Below are 12,454 nucleotides of genomic sequence, written 5' to 3'. Positions count from 1 at the left end.
GTCCTGTATACCATCATAATGGTGTCTAGTTTATTAGAACATTTTTTATTTCACGTGTTGAATTCTTAAGAGAGGTTCCATCCTACCTTTCCTCAAGGATATGAAGACTATAGACCAGAGGTTTCCAAACTTATTTGGTCTACTGCCCCCTTTTCAAAAAAATAATTACTGAGCGTCCCCATGGAAATCTACCATCTTTACGTGAACAAACAGAAAGATGCAGCGACAGATTTGCATTCTTATTAGAGATGAGCGGGTTCGGTTTTACTCGGTTTTACTCGGATTTACTCGGTTCTCAAAACGGCACCTTATTGGCTCACGGATGTCATGTGTTTTGGATAGCCAATAAGAAAAATCCGGATAAAACCGAACTGGCGTTAATTCTGGCGTTAAATCCGAACCCGCTCATCTCTAATTCTTATATATATTATTTCTACATCCTACATCGGGATGCAATGTATTCCCCTACAACATACTTTAGTGACATAGTAAAGAAAGTTGTTGTTGTAAATAAGACATCTCGAAGTCTGAAATTCTAAAATTCTTTTTTTTTTAAATCAACCATAGTAACATTCACATCACACACAGAAAATTAAGATAACAAAGGATAACATTAAAATAAAAATCACTAATAACATTAAAAAATCATCCTAATGAGAAAGATGAACCTGTTATGCTGCTATCTATGTATTAACGTTCAACTATTTTTGTCAGCAACATTAGTCATTGAATACATTTGCAAAAACAAACAAATGAAGAATAGTCTTTTCCATTTACCTGAATGAAGTTCTGTACCTGGCTGGTTACTTAGGCCCGACAGCGAATCCTGTAACTGATATGTTGATGATGATGAGGTGCCATCCACTGTGTTATTTGGGGTCATGTAGGCTGAATATGTTGATGCTGAGTAATACTGTGCATATTGGTTTTGGCCAAAAGCTGTGTAAGAGGGATAATCCTGGAACAGTAGGAACAATTTATTAAGTGAAGTAGTAAAATGATTATTTGAGATTTGGCAGGAGAAAGGATTAATTAGCTCTTAACACTAGTTGAAGCCAGGATCCTGTTACTTCAGGTAGATTTAACATTGAATTAACACTTAACCAAAGAAAATCGCTTACAATATGTTTGGTCCTAACATCTTGTTCTACTGTAGCCTGTCATTACGGCACATTCCTGAAACCAATTGCCACAGGTGGCTATGAGGACTTATAAAGGCATATTCTATGCCTTTTCTTTCTTTACAATCGTATTGCATATATTTTCCAGATGTTTATCATCTACAATATTACCAAACAGAGGTTTGCACATAGAAAACAAGTCACATACATCAGAACTCATTTTACTGACATAATAAATGAATAGTTTTTTTAACTCCTAATACTGTACAAATTATTTTTAAACTGTATAAATCAGAGGTTCCCAAACTGGGTGCCTACGCACTATGGGGTGCCACAGGGCACTTGCAGGGGTGTCACAGGTTGGTGGTCCAGAACCAAATAAAAATTTTTATGGTCAACGTGATAAAAATAAATAGTGCTGGTGGCTGCAAATCATAAACTACTGTATGTAGAAAAACAGAAGCACAACCTTGTCTCCCACCACATAACTCAGTATGATTTACCGGCTGCCAACAACGGCATCTCGGTCGCCAGAATGCTGGCAGTGGGGCGAGCGCAAAGGTTCCCCATGCGGGCTAGCTGCGCTCACCACGCAGCGGGCTCGGTGGCTTGCTGCACTTGTCACAGGTTGTATTCCCACTCTATGAGTATCATGGACACTAACGAGTGCGAATAGCCCCTGTGCATGGGAATTCCAGCTGTCAGCATTGTAAGGCCGTCGGGATTCCGGTGTCGGTATCCGGACCGCCGGGATCCCGACAGCCGGCAAATTAACTGCATCCTCATAACTGACCTTAAGAATGACAGGGTTACAGGTTACTTATACCCCTTTCAGACACCAGCAATATCCCGGGTTATTGCACATGAGCAAGCAGTAAAGTGTCCAGTTGAAATAATCCAGGTTTAGCGACCCGGTATTTCAACTCGGGAAGCGGTCAGGGTTGAACACATTTTCAACCCGGCTCAGGGTGCAGTGTGAATGAGTAATCCGGTCAATGTGACCCGGGACCATTGCACTGCATAGAGAAGAGGTGGCGCTTGGAGATCCTCTCAGCCTCCGCTTGCATTGGCGGTGACGTCATCAACTCAGGATATTGCCGGGTCAGGCCGCCTGTCTGAAAGGGGTCTCGTTGAGTCACATCCGGGAAGGAGCCGTGTACAAATCCCAGCATTAGCAGTCTGAAAGCGGTATTGGTTTAAGAATTTTCAATGCCATTTCTCAATAAGAAACTTTTGGTATAGGGGTGCCGAGAAATAATGCTGTTACTCTGCAGCGCCGTAATTTAAGAAAGTTTGGAACCACTGAAGGATAATTAAATAATAAGAATCCACTGCAGAGTTAAATGGAAGTTGGCTATAATTACACACACAATAGGGGCACGGAAATAAATGTATATAGTGTCACACATGTATCTGTGTGAGCACACCACCTCTATCTTTATGATTTAACACTTTACGATTGGTTCAACTGTACACCAGGAGCTCCGAGAGGGGGAGGGGGGTACTGATTGCTTAAGCCCTGTCCTGTTTAGGGGGCCCAGGCCAGTGCACAGTGCCATGCATAACATTTTTTATTTATTGCTTTCCGGTGGGGGCAACTCCAATTTGGCCATGCCTCCAGTACCTGGTCCACATTGAGCTCTCAACGGGCTGATATTAGCCCCCTATGTGAGGAGAGAAATATATAGCAATCTGGAAGCTATGAGAATGAACTTCATAGCTGTGTTAAAGATGTTACTGGGTAATTATTTATAAGTGGTATGCGTCATACAGTGCTCAGTCACTGCCAAGTGACATATCTAGCAATTTTTCACTGCTTTTCAGGAATTTTTTCTTAGACATACTAAATATGTCAATGTTTTAAAATAAAGTTTATACATCTCTATTTTTATTATTATTATTATTATTATTATTATTACATTTTATTTATAAGGCACCACAAGTGTTTTACAGCGGCGTACAAAGGACAGTACAGGGAGACACAACTTAGCATTACAGTAAATAAATAACAGAAATAGAGTGCAGGTATCAAAGAGCAACACAATTCTCATACATAATACAGCTAAGATGTAAGTAGTGAGGGAGTGATCAGAGCACTACTAGGAGCTGGTGGCCATAGATAGAGATGAGCCTTTACCAGCAGGAGAAAAAGCAGGTAAAGATAGTCGCTGAATAGAAGAGAGCTGCAAGTGAAATGTGTCGAGAAGAGGGCTTAGATAACAAGAGGAAAGAGGGCCCTGCTCTGAAGAGCTAACAATCTAATGGGAAGGGGCGACAGACAGATGACAAGAGGTGCAAGCAAGCAGGAGGTAGCCTGATGGCAGTATGTAAGCAAAGCCAAGATGTTCAAGGCATGAGGCAGGGGGATGGAGGAGCGGCCTCAGGACCAGGTTATGCATCGGGAGGGAACGCTTTGATGAATTACCCAGAAGAATGTCTACCCAGCTTGCACTTGTGTTTTTACAATACAAATGTCTTAACTGCACGGGCACTAATAAAAGTAACTGCAGCTCTGTGGTCTGAAGCATAATTCTGATAATGCTTTAAAATATTAATTTCTTGGAAAGTAATCATTCTTAAAATATATTAGTTAATAAAATGTTGGTGAGTGTGACTGTATACTGAAATGAACTATTATGCACACTAGACCCCCCCTCCTCCTCACAAATCACATAATCATTGGATATGGTTTATATAAAACGCCCTTCTAATTTGAAAAGCACTCATTTAATAAATCACTTTTCACAGCAAACAAATTAGATTAGTTAATTGTATCCAACGAATTGTACGCTAGAAATGGAAGGGTGTCAGTATATAAGAATAGGGACATATTTAGAGCTACATTAATAAGGACAGTGCAGTCAAACTGGAAACCATAACAGCAGACAATGAAAACTGATCCATAAATGAAGCGTTCTGGGAATAATAACCAGTGAACAATAAGCTACAGATACCTCGTCTAGGATGGAATCAGTATTCCATACTCTCTGGTGTGAGACTACGGCCAGCACAACCCATCCCACTACTATGAGGTAGGACCATCCAGCAATGTATATCCGGAGGCCCCCACTCTGCTCATTTGCGCAGTGGCCAGCACATACAGTGAATCCTCTGTGATCACTATGAGCAGAACCGCTGCTTTGCCATGGGGTGTGTATGTATATTGGAACTCTGTTGGGGCTTTCAGTTCCAGTGCCAACAAAAGTATCAATAGAAAAAAAGGTTACACTAGTAAATATAAATAAGTAGTGCCATGATCTGCTCATACAGCAATTATTATAGCTAATATCAGTTTATGAAGAGAATATTAGTCATGGTTAAATCTGACTGAAATTCCTGCAGGACACCGGATAGAATAAAAGTGAGCTAGGTATTAGGGTGGTGTTTCTGTGGGGAAAGATGGACCTGTCGAATATCCCTAGATATTGCAACAACTTAAGTGTTAACTTGAGGGGTTATAAAATGGAACCACATTAAGGGGTGATGTGTTTGATGAGGTGGTCAGAGTGAAAATGTGTCAGACACTGTGTGCAAGTTAGGTGTGAGTCTGTGTATATGGATCAGGTTTCCATCATGTAACACTGATATTAAGAATGTAGGCATAGGTGTGTATTCAATTCAAGTCGGATTTCCCAACTTGTCGGATAAACGGTAGTTTCCGACAATTTAAGGTTGAATCCAGATTCTACCTATTCAATCAAACTGCCGTTTATCCGACAAGTCAGAAAATCTGACTTGTTGGAAAACACATGGATTAGCGGATTAGCCGCGGATCCACGTGTTTTGTCGGATTCATGGCCAAATCCAACAGGTTTCAGCCCCGTTTCCGACAATGTAAATCCGACGTTAAAAAAAGATGGATTGGCATTGTCGGGAGCGGCCAAAACCTGTCGGATTTGGCCACTAATTGAATACTGAAATGTTGTATCCTTACCGTCGGAAAGGATCAGACATCAATTGAATACACCCCATGGAGTGAATTATCAGTGGCAGAATATAAAACGGGGAGAATAGGCAACAGTCCAGGACAGGTGAGCCAGACCTGACACCCAATGTGGTGAGTGTGATAACAAATACAATAAGCTTGGGGTGGCGACCTTGTGTACAGATACTGTAAGTCCAGATAAGTTACATCTTTGCTGCAGTCATGCTAAACAGATCTTCAAGTTGCGCAATGACGTGGCGGAACTTGGTAGCACCAAGCGTTTTTTTTTCCATGCAAATGTGTCTTAGTCACAAAATAATGCAATAGGATGCACGTGCAGATCCTACTGATTAAAATGATATGAAGAATGCCTATATTCCGTGTGTAATTGCGGCTGTATCTGCATCCGAAATGCCATGTTAGTGTTTTCCAGGAAAACACTGTAGCATAACAGTGGGAAAAAAAACGCAAAAGGCGATAGGCACTCACACGTTGTGTGTAACGTGACTTATAGCGCACGGAGCAAAGATGTAAGAGAATACATCTGTATATTGCATTGAACTGTTGGATGTTGTTTCGGTTTATCACAGACGTAGGGTACCACTCTTTTACTAGAACACTTGGGATGCTGTGTGTTATAGTGGCAACATAGACACATCAGCAGCACCCCATTGGGTGTTAAAGAATTACAACTGTTTCAGTGGGTTATAGCATAACATATGTACGTAGAGCCCCTAATTTAAGAAAATCGTACTATTATGCTATATACAGTATTAATATCTTACATTAATACTTGCACTTAGTCATGCTCGGGATGACATGGTTAATCCTAAACCTATTTTTGTGTCAGCAATCCTAACTATCCACTTCATTCCATATATTCCATGGAAATATATGCAAACCATAAGACGCAAAGGAGCGCATAATTCTGTCTTCCGGGTTTCCAAGGACAATTCCAGTGTAAAATGTACGCTAATGGAAACAGATTAATTTCATTTAAAGACAAAAAAGGGTGGATTTTATTGAAATAAATAAATTATAATAATAATAATACTTATAATACAAATGACCACTGGCACTTTCTTCATTGGGGTAACACATCTGCCAGGCTGGTTAAACCGCATTCAACAATCATCTGTACGTAGTAGCCCTAAGAGTTCACTTCAAGGAGTTTTTAGGTTTGCCATTACAAAACACTACAATAGGTTCCCTAGGCAAACGGAGAACATTAATTTGATACAAATCATGGTATGTTGCCAGCCAGGTTGAGCACACAGTATGCTGTGCCTACTCAGGTATACAATAAGCTTACATACATAATATACCGAGAAGGCGGATCTAATTCACACGATCTCTGCACAATTTCTCTTTGACTTGACCATTCAACAAAAAGAAAATCATCAAATCCATGATAATATATTTCTTACCTGCTGAGGACTACTAAAGTTGGTTGAATTGGAGACTGAATTATTTGCATAAATACTAGATGATGGGGTAAAACTAGAACCTGTGAAAGGAAAATGTGGTTATTATTATGTAATATAGGAAAAATATTACCAACAAAAATAATGTTAAGTTATTCAGGAATGCAGTGAGCAAATGAGCATACTACAAATAATATACTAGCTAAAATAATATAAGGTGAAAACAATTTCACCTTAAGGGGCCTAATTATTAATCAATTCTGCTCTTAAAATAAGTGAAAACTGCTGTTTCAACATATTTAAGGGCAGAATTATTCCACAGCAGCCGTCCCCAGAATTTTCTATGTGTATGTTATATAACCAGATCCACAAATGGAAAGCTAAGCTTTTTCGGATCCTATCTACATGGGTTCAGAGCATCTTTAGATGATGTTAGCCAATTACTTACAATGGGGCAGACCTGCTGAAATGGGATCTTGTGATCCCTCCCCAGTGGACTGTAGGACATCCTAGTGCATTGTGTGGATTTCCGCATTGCATATGCGCAGTTGAAAAGTCATGCATGTGCAATAGTTGTGAAGGCGTCCATAGGTAGATACAAAGTGATTGTATACGAGATGACCGTACTTCTTCCTGATCACCGTGATGGGCACTTATGGGAGCCTGTGTCCCGAAGATTTAAATAAATACATTTAAACTAAAAAAGAATCCTTAAGGTCACGATATGCAACGATAAGGATTCTTAATATCTGGAGGCAGTGTTAATTCCACCCAAACCTACAGTCCATATTTTTTTTTTTAGCATAATACTGTAGATGACCTGAAATAAAATACAATACTTACTGAAATTTGATGAACCATGCACTTGGCAGGTCAGTTGCATCTATTTCTATTACTCCTGTGAGTTGAGTTGTCAATGCATCTCATGGGGTTGTACTGTAGTTGTGAGCAGCGGTGGAAGCCAGATTTTATACTTTATGCTACGGCAAGATTTTGTTCAACTAATGTGGGGGTTCAAACATGTTCAAGCGGAAACACGTGCCGCCCATTTTACTCAAGTCGCTGCAGCACTCAGCATTACTGTATACTGTATGAGAGATCCGACAGAAACAGACTTCCATGGCTCATATGCATAACTCGCACAGAGCTTTTGATACATACACACAACACTCCCATGGCACTCCCACGAGTAGGGCTGGTTTCGTGTAATCACACTGTGACCACCCAGTTCTCACCATGAAACGCCCTATGTGGCTGAAAGAGAGATCTGGACATGTTCCGTCTGACTCAGAATAGGACTGACGTGCAAATTACGGAAATTTACTTCTGCGCATGCGCTATATGCAAAAGCTTGCCATTTTGGTTCCTGCTAAGATATCCAGGCCCTATGTGTGCAAAAATGGAAAGATGGAAGGCATTGACAACCAGTGTCGGACTGGGGTATGAAGGGCCCACCGGGGGAATGCATTTATAGGGGCCCATACTTAGGGGTGTGGTCAGCCTACAAAGGCGGTGTGGCCAGCCTACACAGAGGCTTGAAATACACAATAGTTTAGTGCAGTGAAATGCAACATATCTACCATGTATAATACAAGTGCACAGTCTGGAACCTGATCTCTAGAGGAAGGATTGGGCCCTCAGGCAGTGGGGCCTACCTGTGGTTTCCCTGGTACCCCTGTGGGCCAGTCCGACCCTGCTGACAACCTTAAACAAGTAACAGCCAAAGTAGGTAGAATAATTTTTATAATACACATAGGCGGATGTGCTGAATCAATGAGTCTACCAAGAGCTGGTAAATAGCATTATAATTCAAGTCTCCTAAGTTTAATGAAAAATAAATGCATAGCTGTGGGTGGGCTTAGCCTTGAAATTGATGCAGACATATTTTAACAGCTTATTGGGCCAGATTCTGAGGTGGAAGTCAAGCAAAAAAGAGCAAGTAACTTTTCACCTGGATAAACAATGTTGCAACGTAAAGGATGCAAATATATGTAGTATTTTTGCATGCAGGGTAAATACTGGCTGCTTTTACATGAAGCCAACACATGCTGGACAGCTTGATTTTTACACTGCAAAGTTTGGACACACCCCACTCAAATCCAACTCTCCCTGCATATTTATTTACTTCCAAGTTAGAATCGGGTCTGTTGTGGTGATGTACCTGGCATTTGATAGGAGTATGGGGTTTGGCCTGGCTGAGGTGTGGAAAATCCGGGGCTGTAACTTAGGCAGCCACTCTGCAGAGGAGACTGTGTTTGTGGGAGACCACTCTCTGTCTTGATACCCGGAAGCATTACTCCCAGATCTGCGTGAGAGGGACACAATTATTTACTGGCAGGGTTTACCTAAGCAATGAAGAGTGCATAATAAAAAGGACATAGATCACAAAAAAAGGCAAACATACCGTATGTTGGTAAGCTGTAAGGCTGTCCGGTCTGTGAGTATGCTGTGTAAACGGTGGGTTGCTGCATTCCGGAGTACTGCGTTTGTCCAGCATAGGCTGACATAGTCTGAGCAGCTGGTGTTGAGAGAATGTGTGGATAGGGCCTAATGTCAAAAACAGATTCAAGTAAATTTAATTACAGTATATACTATACAGTTTCTTTATCAATTGTTTTTGTTTTTGTTTCATCCAACACAATATTATTAATCAATGTTCTGACAGGTGTGGATTAAAAGTTTGAAAGTATATAGATTGTCAATAGGTTGACATCAAATGGTCAACAATCAATAGGTTGACAAAGTCAAAAGATCAACAGTTAAATGGGCATCAGGGTCAAAAGGTAGGCAGAGTCAAAAGATCGATAAGCAGATTGTTGACACTTTTATTTTGTTATTTTACCCCTAATCCCAACCCTAACTCTCCCCTAGAGCCCAACCCTAACCCTCCCCACGGTGTCTAACCCTCTGCCCAATCCTAACAGTCCCCTCTGGCAGCCGAGCCATAACCCTCCCTCATATGCCTATCCCTGACTCCTAACCCTAAAATTCCTGAAAAATCAAGTGTTGACCATTTGCATGTCAAGCCTTTGAACCTGTCAACCTAAGTCTGCATCAACCATTTAACTGTCAACCTATTGACTGTCGACTATCTGGTGTCGACCTATTGACTTTGCATTTTCTGTCTATCTTCTATCCGGATACCTCTTCTGACACAATGGTTAAAATACAGAGGGCTCTATTGTATTATGTCAGGAGATAATCAATTAAGTTATTTATTTATAGCTTCTTTTCAATTTTTCTTTCTGTCTACATATGCATCATGAAGTTCAAGCAAGGGCTCTCTCTAAGCTCCACTTCAGTTCAAGATATATCTGTTTACAGATCTGAGGACTCGTTAAACAACCATACCCTGCATTGCAAATTAGCAAGCCTGGTCAGGAACTTTTTCGCCTGCCTTCATTCTTTCACTCACTAATGTGCAATGTAATTGTCCATCTCATGAACTTTTATGGGATCATTATTACAATGTTATTGTTGTCCAACTTGCAAAAGATGAAATGATGAAAAAGGTCACGTCACTGCCCATTGCAATTACACTCTTTTTTTTTTTATTGAACTGTTCTTATTTTTCTTCAGCTATTTTAGACCTCATATAACTATTGCTATTTCTGGACAGTGAAAGTAAAAGGTTATCAGGTTTCTACTAATTTCAAGTGAATTTATGTTATTTCATTTTAAATACAATAGTTTACTTTCATTTAAATGAATGATTAATGCCATCTGGCGGTATTAAATCAGGAAAGTCTGCCCCTGAAAAACTTTGGGATAGCAAGAAAGCTACAAAACACCTTCAAGTTTGCCCTATCCCCAAAACATATAGCTCATTTATTTATCCACATCATATAAAGAAGAGTAAAACCAAATATGTAATGAGTCATGTGATATCACACAGAGGAAAAACAGCTTTAGTTTCAATAGCTTTGCACCATTGAGCTGTAAATGACCTTTGATACTGGGGTAGCATATCTGTTAGAAAGTTTACAGGGAAGAGAAACGTCTACTTAATCCTCTGCAGACAAATGTAAATGGCGTAATATTAAGAATGTCATTTAAAGCATAAATAGTAAAAAAAATTAAAGGTTCAATGGTGCATTCCATTAGAAATATTCTTAGCACAAGATGTGGGAATGTATGAAACTGCACAATCACTACTAATAACAAGCTGTGCTAGTGCTTATTATTGTAATCCAATAATAGAACTGAGAAAGGATTACAAAAATCTCTGCACACTATGTAGAAATAAACCCATTGTATATTAGCTCCTTTGTTGTTTCTCCTGTCTTTTATATCACAACTATTTGAGCTACACAGGTGGAGCTATAGTTTAGAATATCCTGTAAAACTAAATGAGCAATTCACACACACATATTTGTAAGTAAAAAAGTACAATTCTGATACTGAATTTGTTCCTAACTTGATTATGGTTCTTCAAGACAATTAGTTATGAACAACTTCTATGCACTGGGATAGAAAAATAAACATTTTCATCTTAATAGTTCTAAAGAAGTTTCTAATAAAGAAGGGACATCAACACAATAAGTTCAAATAATTTGTTTTGCCCAAATTAAATTAACTGTACAGTCTCATTATATTTCATTAGGTAGGGTCCAAAATAAACTACTTTGGCCCAAAAAATATTTTCGGACTCAATCTTTGGTTGCATTGTATTCCATATGGAATGCAGGTATTGAGAAATAATGATGCTAGCATATGAGACCTTAATCTCTATGTTCAAATGTGAGATTGTTGTTACTAGAGAGGGAATGGTAAATGCAGAAATGCAGGAAAATTACTCATTCAATATCTTCCTGCATTTTTGTCCATACCACCTTTACTGTGCTGGGAACTTTACATTCATTTCAGAATAGGCCTCAATGATCTTTATGTCAGAAGAAGGAACACATACTGTATACAGCAATTAGAAAGCAATCACCTGGACAAGCCCTGAAGAAAAAGTGTAATACTGTCATTGAAAATAATAGTGGCATACTCTATAAGAACTTTCTATACCAAGAACTATACCAAGGACAAGTGGTCATCAGTTGCAAGAGGAAGAAAAACAGATTAATCATCACATTGGAAGGGTTCTTGGTTAGAGTACAAACATTAATATAATTTAAGAATGAGTTGGATGTTTGTATTTGGTGTGATTTGGGCTTATTGATCCAGGAATTCTTAGCTCAAGCAAGGTTTTTCCTCCTATAGTGGGATTTGTTTTGCCTTTCTCTAGCTCATTACAATTAGAATTTCTAATAAGTTTAATTGGTGGTCCTAAATATTATTTAAACTGTCACTTATTTAACAATAGTAGGCTGTTATTGTAAATGTATAAAATGATATCTAATTTAACTACTGCAATTAGACAAAGTTCTGTTACCAGAACTCTCCAATATATAACTGCACTGTTTCTAAGTGCACAAAGGGGCCGAAGCAGAGACTCACTCCACTGCATTTTCAGAATAATTTGCAAACTTTACCGTGTCCCAGAATACGCAACTATGTCGTTTCTGCTAAGTGGCGTCAATGTGGCGTTCAGGTGTAGACTAAGTGTTCTGAAACTATGAGTGGGTGTGTAGGTGGAAGTACAGAGCATGCAGAGTTGTGGACTGTAATTGCCAATTATCCTTTAATAGAAAGATAACGTAGATAAAAACCCCATCATTGCTGGAAGCTGAACAATATTCCAGTCAATTTTAAAAGGTGCACAACATGGTTACATTATATAGCATAACATTCTTTGCAGCTGTTAGTTTAGATAATAGTAATCCTAACACGCCTTGTTTTAGGACCACATATAGATTTCCACATAAACAGCACAATTTTTCATCCAAAGCTGCAATAGAAATATTACATGAACTTTTGATATAAAGTAGCTATCAATTTCTTCTTTCTCTTTTTTGGTGCAGAAAAAGTTTCACTAATTCCAAAAGAATTTAAAAAAAAAAAGTACACATTAATTGCTTTAAAACAACAATATCCAG

At 39.1% G+C, this 12,454-nt stretch overlaps 1 protein-coding gene across 1 annotated transcript in view; it reads right to left on the bottom strand.

Moving 5' to 3' along the window:
- The window catches only part of EYA4 (EYA transcriptional coactivator and phosphatase 4), a 470,455-nt gene that overhangs the window by 86,515 nt on the left and 371,486 nt on the right, over positions 1–12,454 (bottom strand). The window contains exons 8-11 of the mRNA XM_063917364.1: positions 8,875–9,017; positions 8,632–8,775; positions 6,474–6,553; positions 778–958 (exon numbers count right to left, since the gene is read on the bottom strand). Of these exons, the coding sequence (XP_063773434.1) occupies positions 778–958; positions 6,474–6,553; positions 8,632–8,775; positions 8,875–9,017 (548 nt within the window). The remainder of the gene's footprint in view (positions 1–777; positions 959–6,473; positions 6,554–8,631; positions 8,776–8,874; positions 9,018–12,454) is intronic.

The sequence above is a fragment of the Pseudophryne corroboree genome, chromosome 4, assembly GCF_028390025.1.
Source record: "Pseudophryne corroboree isolate aPseCor3 chromosome 4, aPseCor3.hap2, whole genome shotgun sequence".
Lineage (NCBI taxonomy): Eukaryota > Metazoa > Chordata > Amphibia > Anura > Myobatrachidae > Pseudophryne > Pseudophryne corroboree.
The sequence above is the reverse complement of the archived record's forward strand: the minus strand, read 5'-3'. Positions and strand labels throughout refer to the sequence as shown.